The sequence below is a fragment of the Sorex araneus genome, chromosome 3 (genome assembly GCF_027595985.1).
Source record: "Sorex araneus isolate mSorAra2 chromosome 3, mSorAra2.pri, whole genome shotgun sequence".
Lineage (NCBI taxonomy): Eukaryota > Metazoa > Chordata > Mammalia > Eulipotyphla > Soricidae > Sorex > Sorex araneus.
This window is the reverse complement of record NC_073304.1, coordinates 148861976-148872123: the sequence shown is the minus strand read 5'-3', so window position 1 is coordinate 148872123 and position 10148 is coordinate 148861976. Positions and strand designations below refer to the sequence as shown.

The 10148-nt window shown below is 47.3% G+C and overlaps 1 protein-coding gene across 1 annotated transcript; it reads right to left on the bottom strand.

The window, feature by feature from the left end:
• Positions 1-1820: 1820 nt before the first annotated feature.
• Positions 1821-9665, bottom strand: LOC101555226 (3 beta-hydroxysteroid dehydrogenase/Delta 5-->4-isomerase-like). The gene is made up of 3 exons (XM_004618160.2): positions 9521-9665; positions 5572-5739; positions 1821-2629 (listed from the first exon to the last, which is right to left on the bottom strand). Exons 1-3 carry the CDS (start codon positions 9663-9665, stop codon positions 1821-1823), a joined length of 1122 nt encoding a protein of 373 aa, XP_004618217.2.
• Between the last annotated feature and the right edge of the window lie 483 nt (positions 9666-10148).

Genomic DNA, 10148 nt, shown 5'->3' with positions numbered 1-10148 from the left:
AGTCCATTGCTGCTGGTGTTGCGATTTGGGGCTAATTCAACCATGTTCAAGTGTGAGCCATTGGTGGTATACACAGCATCAATGTGTGAAATGGTCTCATCTGTGGTCACCAAACTCAAATGGTCATCAAACCATAAAGTCATGTGTGTCTATCCTATGTTACACATAGGAAGGAGACTGGAGTGAGTGGAACTCTTGTGGGAAACTCCCATACTTTACGGGTGGCAGTTCTGACAGCCACATGCTCGCCTTCACATCCTCCTCAAGTGCTTCATGCGTGATGGCTCGCCCTGCTGCTTTGAACTGTTGGCCCTCCCCTCAGCTAAAGTGCCACTAGACAAATCACTAAATATGTCTTGGTTGGCTTCTTCTCCTCAGGGGATTTGGGGAAAATGGGAGGGCAAGTGACTGACTAGAATATTGAGGGGAAGGAGAAAAGTGTAAATGTAGAGTGGGTGAGATGGACGTGAGTAGGCAGGAGGAGCTTGTGGATCTGAAGTAAGGACATGTGAGCATGGGAGCATAGGGCTATTACCATATAAGGTCCCATAAAATAGGCTGATCTGTCCCCAGTGTATGGAGAGAGACATGGAGATTCTCCTTGATTTCCCAGGGCTTTCAGTCTGTATTATATGTCCTGTGAATGATGTTTTAAATATCCAAATAGCCCTTGGTAAAAAAGAGGCTTCCCAACCTTGTTTGTAAAGACCAGTTTCCAGGGGAATCCATATATGCATTCCTTTAATATCTCTAGGAATCCATGATGAGTCTTCATAATGTAATCTCAGAGGTGTGAATAGGGGTCCATGAGTATGCCAGAGTGGCCAACACGCATATGTCAGGCATGTTTAGAGACCTTGGAAGGTGTCTTCACCAGTGGCATCATCGCCTCTCCCCTGTCCTCTGTGCAAATCATCTAATTGCAAGAAATTTGCAAGAAAACTAATAATTGCAAGAAAACCCTCATGGGTGCCTCTCAGGTTTCTGGGATTGTCACACAGAGGGTTTAGCAAGAAGTCTGTGACCCAAAGGATCTTCCCAGCATCAGCATCCTGTGATCTAGTCTGCTGTTCTGTTTCTCTGCTTTCACCCAGCAGTGTTAGGTACTGGGGGCAGCTTGGTCTGTGTAATTCAGTGAGGAGCTATGGACTTTCACATCAATATGGATCAAAGGGTCTGGTCACTTACCAGTTAGTATGGCTAGGAACAAGTGAGCAAGATTCCATAATGATCAGATGGGAAGAGTAGACTGTCTGCCTAGGGCTCTGGTAAGGATCAGGCACGAGTCTGGATGGCGAGACCTAGTTGGTACTTAGTCAATCTTAGTTCTAACCTGCCAAACGCTTCTGCCCACTTCTGTTCCAGCCTGTGTTTAAATTCAGAAGGTCCTTCTGCATTTGGAAGTAATGAGTCCTGGAAATGGAGGGGAAGGACTGTATGTCCTTACCATAATATGAACACACAATTAGCCATGAGAACATTTATTCATATTTTTATTGAGCTGCTTGAAGTGAGAAAAATACTGTTTCATTTGATAAAGTAAATGGAACTAATGGGCAAAATTCTGCATCAAAGAGGCTCAAGCTCAGAATCAACATACCAGATTTTGGCATCAGCAATTGTCTTGTCTGCCTTTGGGGTGAGGTGGGGGGCGGAAGCAGAGAGAGTCCTAGTGAAGGAAGAAGACAATACTAAGGCCACCTAATGAAAGGAAGGCAGCAGGTTTTGTATCTTGTCATGTTGTGAATGAAGCAAGGGGTAGGGTAAGGGAGTTAGACAGAAACCCGCCTCGTGCCCTCACACATCCTTGACACCCTGGGTCAGTGAATCTTTGTTTTCAGGGTCTTGTAGTCCTTCACCAGGGAGCCAATCCACTCCCTGGTCTTCTGTTTGGCTTCCTCCCAGCTGAAGATTGGCCTGTATCCCAGATCCTGCTTTGCTTTGTTATAGGAGAAGGTGAATACACTGTTTCTTATGGTCACCAACTGGCGGTTGAGTGGGGGGTCATATCTGTAAATAGGATAGAGGAGAAAGCTCACCATTTCTAGAAGAAAGCCGATCCAGTAAGCCAGGAACAGAGGATAATTCATTCCAGAAGGAAGACTGAAGCCCCATTCTTTGCTCAAATTGTAGTTGAGTTCATCATAGCTTTGATGTGGTGTGTCATCTGAGATGTAGTAGAATTTTCCTTGGACTCGTGGGGCCCTCTTGGGGTCCCGCAGGGCCCTTAAGGCCAGAATGTGGGCCCACGCTACATTGCCAACATAAACTGGGTTGGCTATGGAATACTGGCTAGAATTGTCCAGGATGCTGTTGTTCCTCAGGGCCCTGGTTATTTCGTATACGAGAAACTGAGAGTGTTCCCCATAAATAAACATGGGCCTTAAAGCACACGTGGACAGGGTGCCACCATTTTTAAGAGTCCATCCATTTGCTGCCAGCACAGCCTTCTCAGCAAGCATTTTGCTGTAGGAGTATGGATCCATCCATGTTGTTTCATGATGCTCTTCTTCATGACCATTCTGGACAACCTCCTTGTAGGAGTTTGGCCCAGCCACCTTAATGGTGCTGGTATAGATGAAGATGGGCACATTTTCCTGAGCACTGGCCTCCAACATGAGCTGGGTACCTGCATGTTCATGGGAACACTTGATTAGTTCAGTGACCAGCCTGTGCACAGTGTGCAGACTCCCCCCGGCGAGGAGAGGTCGCGGAGCAGTAGGGTCTGTCCCTGACTGGTATCTGGCTATCTTGTGGACATGGAAAAAGACAAATGGGAGAAGAGCCCAGCGTTTGGGCTCTGGAGAAGAAGGCTTCAGGGACGTTTGGATTCCATGGAGCTCTGCTTATTTTTAACTTTAGGAAAGGACATAGGAGTGAGTTTATATTTTTGCCATTCAGGGCATGAAAACATTTCCATTTATCATCCTAACACCTTACAAAAGACTATTTTTAAATAAAAACTTAGATAGACAGATCTTGGAATATAGAAAGTCCTAGGAATTTGTTAAAGAGGGTGGTTCAAGAACTCAACACACACACACATACACACACACGCAGTCATGACTATAGTAATTTTTGTATCTTTCTTATTTTTGAGGGTCAATAAAAACTTTGACACAGGACTTTCATAGAGAGTGATTCAAAAATTATCAGTGAGTTTTAGAGATAAGTTGGCAGTCCAGGGTGTATTCTTTGTGGGGGCATCGGGGGGAGGTGCTGCTGGATATTGGACTCATGTCTTCCACAAGTGAAGTATACACTCTACCACTGAGTACGTACCCAAGCCCCAGGCTCTATTGTTGATTATGTTTTCTCTACAAAAACCACTCCTAGTACTGGGCGTAATTCACTCTACCCACATATGGAAAATTGACACTTCCCATTGTTAGTCTGTCCACTGGAGAACTGGGAGGAGTGCGCCCTCTAGTGACAATTCCTATAATGGGAAGATTTTACAAACACTTCAGCCCCTGGAATCTAGAGGCCCTTCCCAAAAGTTTCCTAGACAACATTTTGTCTTATTTATTGTGGTGGCAAGTGGTGCTCCAGGGAACAATGCAGTGCTGGGACTCGGACCCAGGGCCTTACAACTTGAACTCAGTGCTCTATTTCTTGAGTCACATTTGTAAGCCGCAATGGATTATTTTTACTTTTGGTAATTTTTATTTCTTTTGTAGGTCTAGTGTGTAAATTGGATTTGAGGAGACGCAAGGTTCATATTTAAAAATAAGATCCATGAGGGCTGGAGCGATAGCACAGCAGGTAGGGCATTTGCCTAGCATGTGACCAACCTGGGTTCGATCCCCAGCATCCCATATGGTCTCCTGAGCACCGCCAGGAGTAATTCCTGAGTACAGAGCCACAAGTAACCCCTGAGCATCGCTGGTTGTGAAACTCCCCCCTAAAAAGTGAGATCCAGAGGCAGGAGAAATAGTACAGTGAGTAAGACACTTGCTTTGATGGGTTCTACCTGGTTTTGATCCTCAGTATCTCATATGGTCAACTGAGCACTGCCAGGAGGGATCCCTGAGCATCTCCAGGTAGGGCCCCAAAAGCGAAAGAAAAAAAAGTGGTGGAGAAAATTTGTAGCTAGTTTATTTGCAAAGGAAGAAATGACCCTGAGGTGAAGTAATTTCTGAACGTGTCAGGGAAACTGGCTTAAGTAAGATGACGCCTCCTTCACTTCTGAGGGAGTTTGAATTGAATCCCCTATGGTTGGGAACTGTGCTGAGTAAGAATCATCCAAGAGGGAATAAACACTAAAAAAACTCAACTAATTTTAGTGCCCTCTTCAAGGCAGGGTGGTTAAGGGCATCGCTTAAAAGAAACAAGAAAGGGACTTTCTGAGATTGTGCTTGTTAAGATGGGAGACCTCGCAGTGTTGAGTTGCTCTAGGAAGAGAGTCTGGGCAGACTGACCTTGAAAGGTAAATAGGGTCCTAGGTTCTAGAGAGACCGAGCCCAGGACTTGGGGGAATGAGATGACATGGCAAGTAATAAGGAAGTAAATGAAGACCTTAAGCAAGTGTGTCTAAAGTAAAAAGTAAACCATGACAAGGAGAAAGAGCCATCTCTCCTTTGGGGAATGAGACTATATGGAATATGACCCATTAAGTACCTGGTTAGGCACTGCTTGCTAGTAGGGCTGGAGAGATAGTACAGTGGCTAAGGTGCTTGCCTTGCACATGGCTGGCCCAGGGTTAGTTCCTGGCATCCCGGATGGTCCCCCGATCCCCACCAGGAGTGGTCCCTGAGTGCAGAGCCAGGAGTAGGCTCTGAGTTCTACTGAGTGTGGCCTCAAAACAAACCAAAAAAGAAAAGAAAGAGAAATGCTTTTCATAGCAGACAAACCTGTGAGCTGAAGAGATGATATTATGGACAGTGGTGAACATTTAGGAAAATGTTATAGGGGAAATAAATACTGGGTGATTCTATTTGGCCTAATTGCCATGGACATGTTTTGCTACTTCCCTTCAGAGAAATTCTTCTGAGGGTAGCCAGGAGGTTGCTAAGGTCCCTATTAATCTTGGCGATCCTGCCTGGGGACCCAGGCCAGAGCTCATAACTGAGTTGGAGCATCTTGGATCAAAAACAATTTATTCCTGCCTTTCATTGGAACCACCTTGGCACACTCAGAAGGGCTAAAGTGACATGGGAGAAAGCTTTAATAAGGCCTGGTTCCAGGTCCCCCAAACCCTGCTATTGCCTTCCCCCTGCCAAAGCTCCCACTGGGCCCAGGGAAGCAGGAGGTGACTGGACAGCAAGTGTGTGCAGCTGGGGTTTGGATAACTCTTGACTGGAGCAGAGAGCAAGAATTGTTCTGCCTTGGGAATCACACAAAGCTGGGGGTGCCTTCTAGTCCTTCTACTCATACCAAACTCCCTTGGACAAATAAGTCAAACTCAAAAGCACAGGAGAGCCACTTTGAATCTCCCAGTTGGTTATGAGGAGCAAAAGATTGGGGATAGCCCAGATGGTGTCCAAAGCAGGGGCCTTTCCTGCCCTCCTCCTCCTGTTTTCTGATTCTTACTGTCTCAGTTCTCTCCACGTGGCCCCAAAGGTACTCTACCTTGTAAGTTGACCTTCATGACAATGTTTTCTCTTAGGAAGAGATTATAAATGTCGATGATCGAGGCCGTGTGGATGACAGCAGAGGTGCCCTGGCAGGCTTCCCTTATACATTGCTTGTCCAGAATGTCTCCTTCCAGCACTGTCACCTTGACCTTGCTCTGCAGCTCTGTGTGAACATGGGGCAGGTGACATCACTTAGCTTTTGGACTGATTGGGAAGCTTCCTGATAAAGAGAACATTTTACCAAATCTTTATGGATGGGTAAAGTGAAGGATGGGGAACAAGCCTGCTTCAGCATAGGAAATAGATTGTGTAGCACTACATGGAAAAGAGTAGATGTCTGTTGCCATCCCCATCTGATTTGCTTCCCCATCCCCAAGAAAACTGAACTGTGTGAAGCCAAGTGTTCTTGGAACATAAAATTGTTCAAGGGAGTGAGACAAGAGCATCTTACGCCTTAGAAGTGCAGGAAGGGTGATTGTGGAGAGGGTTATCAGAGGACAGACTCAGAATTTAATTCTGTCAGTAAATGAAGGATCATGTCCAGATTCGAATGAGAGGCAAGACATAGAAGGACTGTGGAGTGGGATGCTGGCCTTGGCCACCTTACAGAAAAGAGATTACAGGTGAGAGGTGGGGAAAAGAGGGATGACTAAGAGAAAGTAAGGAGAACTAGCTACTAATCAAACTATAGGTGCACAGTCCCCAGGAAGAGGAAGACTCAAACTCAGACTGAAGTCTTCCAGTGTGGGTGAGAGTGAAGCCATTATCAGGTATCAGTCTGAAAGACAAAAAGAAATAAATAGGTGGAATTTACTAGCTACAATCAAAACAGATACTAGGAGTGCTGGGAGATAGGACCCAGGTTTGATTTCCAACACCACAGGGTCCCTTGAGTATTACAGGGTGCTCCCTGGAGCACTTCTGTACTACAGGATTTAAGCAGCATCACATGGTTGGGCCCATGCATTGAACCAGCGGCTTGCATGTTTGGCTGAGAATACCCCCGCACAGGTCTCCTGAGATGGTTGGGGAGTCCCCCGCTCCCCCCATGCCAAAAACCAAACAAAACCCCAAACAGATTAGATAAGCCACTATGGCCAGTCAGTGAAGGGCAGTGGGTGGACGCCAGGTCTTGAGGCTCCTCTGAAGTACCTGAGAAGGGGGGCACTGCTGGTAGCATTGATTGCTCAGATTTACCCATGACTTTTTGTCACATGCTGAGTCACTGGGATTAATACCCTGCACAGGTGCTTCACACTTTGTACATCCCCCTGACACACCCTTTGTGGGGGCTGTTCTGAGTTCACCAACGCAGAATCATAGGAGTTAAGGGACAGGTCTATATTGCATTCTATTAGAGATTCAAGCTCACAACCCGTTGTCCCTCTCACTTGCTCCTGTCACTCGGGTGCGGGGTTGATTCCTTTCTGAGGTAGAGTTGGACCAAGTCAGTTCAATTAGCAATGAGAAATGCACCGTGGAAAAGTGCAGGACTGGAGCTCTACGTTTGCTCTCATCTCTCTCCACGGACAGGGAAGAAGCTGCTGGAATCAGCCCGAGAAGAGAATTTTCTCTAATCATACTTGACCTCTCCCTTCTTCTGTTTTTCCCCGAGGCTCACCTCAGACAGACTGACTCAAGGGAGTATGTTGCAAGGGTCAGAGAAACCCAAAATCAAGCAAGTGAAGAAAGGATTCTTATACCAGAAGCATGGAGGGATTCAAAGAGACCACGGGGGCACAACAGTGGGGAGACCCGCCCCTCCTCTGCCAAGTATCTGGACCCTTAGTAAGTGTTTTCTAAGGATTTAATGTGCAGTTGCTCCTGTGGTGTGAACCAGGCAGAAGGGAGGCCTGGAGAGACGCAACTCAAACCAGAGGCTTAGGGAGGCCGCTCGGCAGCCTGGGCTCAAACCCAGCTTGCCGTTTTCACATGATGGGTCTAAAAGGAGTTCAGTCATCTGGGCCAGGATGTGTGAGGGCCGGAGCATATACTGGAATCCTAATGCCAGGGGGATTCTGTAAGGCGCCAGGGGTCTCGGAAGAGCCTACTCAGAAGGGTAAATTCTTTCTGAGTACAACCAATTCTCGGGAAAGAGACCCCAGGGAGTTTGCTTATTCCTTCCCCCGTGTGACTCCATGGCAGAAAGGTGCTTCCACAGACAGGAAGGCGGGCTCTCCCCTTGGTCTTGGACTGCTGCCTCCAGAGCTGTGAGAACTCAATTATGATTTGGAAAGCTTCGCAGCCAGTGTGTGTGTGTGGGGGGGGGGGCGGTTATAGTGTAAGTGGGGTGGTGGTGGCTGTTATAAATTGCTGGAGGAACTAAAGATGCAGCTTCTCTATGCCTTTAGCCTTCATTTCAAAAAGGAGGCTGATTACCTTATCTGCAAAATGTTGTTCTGGAGAGCAACAGATGGAAACAGCACAGAGAGAGGACGAAGGATCTGTTAGTCCCCGCTTCTTTCTAGCACACCCAGTGGGCTACACTGGGACCATCCCTCTAGACCCTCTGAGGTCGCCTAACTACCTGTGTGGGTGGGCAGAAAGAAATTGACATCAACGATACATTTCCAAAGTGACCATGAAAGACCCAAAATTCATTCCAAATCAACTGCTTAATGAATGAACCCAAGCTCTCTATGGCCGTGGTTACCTGGATTGCATTTCTAGGCAAAAAGGGGGCACCAGGAGAACAAGTTGGGAAGCCCTGAGTATCACCGGTTCTGGGTGAGGATAATGACATCAGAATGCGAAATGGACTCATCAGTGATGCTGGTCATCTGTGAATGGGCAGAGGGAGGAGGATGTGGAGGCTTGGGGAAATGAAAGGGAGAGGAATGGGGTGGTAGGTGGAAGCCAGGGCAAGCTGTGAGCCTCTGCGGGGCCTGCATATGTAGACACTGAGGCTGTCAGAGCTGAGAAGGGGGACAGGAAGTTGGTTTGGAGATACACAAAGAGGAAATAGAGGAAATACAAGAGAATGATGATGCCAGGCTGAGGTGTGGAACTGTCTGTGCTGGGGTCAATGATCCTGGGACCTGGGAGTCAGGGGCTCTCAGCGAGTCACTTTCCCTCTGAGCTGAGCACTCCAGTGTCCTCACAGCCCAGACGGATGTGGCCTCACAGCCTTAGGCTGGGAATCTGGGGTGGTACAGGTCAGAAAATAGCCTATAAATCCAGCTGTTCTGTTTGCCCCGGGGACCAATGAGCTGCTAGGCCGACTCTGCAGTAACTCTCCTGACTGTGAGGCTGAGCAGAGACGAAGGGCCCAAGGTGAGCTCTGTCCCTGCTCCTGCCACCTGCCTTCTGCCAAAGCCCACTCGTGTATTGGTCAGTCCTCACCCCTCCCCACTCTCCTATGGAACCTCCTAATCTCTCATTCTCTTTCTTGGCAATTCTTGATCTCTCTCTCTCTCTCTCTCTCTCTCTCTCTCACACACACACACACACACACACACACACACACAAACACACATGCACGCATACACTGATGCATGCACACACATGCATGCACACATGCACACATGAAATCACACACTCAAACACATGTTCATGTGCACACTCCAGTTAGTTCTAGCCCCACTTCCTTTTATTTCAGCTTTGCTGAATCATGGGGACAATAGCACTTGTTCAGTCTTTCAGTTGTTGCACAGCAATCCTGAATCAAAATCTTAAGATCAAGAGTAGCTGACAAGGAGAGAATTGATGAGAGATTTTGCAGGAGAGAAGAAAAGCAGTCTGGAGCTTGATATGGCTGGTCAAAAGCCACCCTCTCTCGCTCTGGTTGGGCCGGAACAGCCTCCCACCACCCAGCCCAGCATCTTTTATTCTTTCTGATAACTCTGGCTTTAGTTGCCACATTGCTTAATTTGCTAGAGAGAACCCCCTCCCCATATGAATGCACAGATGTTAGGCTAAAATACCCGCGACTCAATACTACTCACTAGAAAATTGCTCCAGCACTTCTGGTTTGAAGACTTTGTCCAGCACCCTGATTTCCTGCAGTTCCTTTTCCTCCGCCAGCAAGTGGACAATTCTTTGCCCCAGAAATCCTCCTGCTCCTGTCACAAGACAGCTCCATGCAGCCATGGCCAAACCTGGGTACAGATATGCACCAGGAACCAGAAATTGCTGGAGAGGAAACAAGTAGAAGTCCGTTGTCTATCAGCTCTCAGATGCCCTTCAGTTCCCTCCTCCATCTCCCCCACCACCAATGTCTCTGCAAGCCCCCAGAGGAGTTGAAAGAAAATGAAAAAGAACTGACCTTTGTTTTTGTTTTTTGAAGTGTCAAAAGCCAGCTGAAAGAGAGTGGGTTCTGGCCTCCTTCACTACTGAAGGCAGGATGGAAGCTTTATATGCTATTGCCTTTGACTCAGTGTCTTTGGTCTCTGGTCTTGAACCCTTTTATCATTGTTAGCTCCTGGCCCAACTCCCTTTCTTCCCCCAGTGGTGACCTTCAACTTGTAACTGTCACTCCTCTCAAACAAGAGACAAGAAAGTGGGTTTCAAGGCTACAGTGAGATAAATGTTATTGTGTATACTTCCAAAGAGGTCTGGCAGCAATAGATAGCC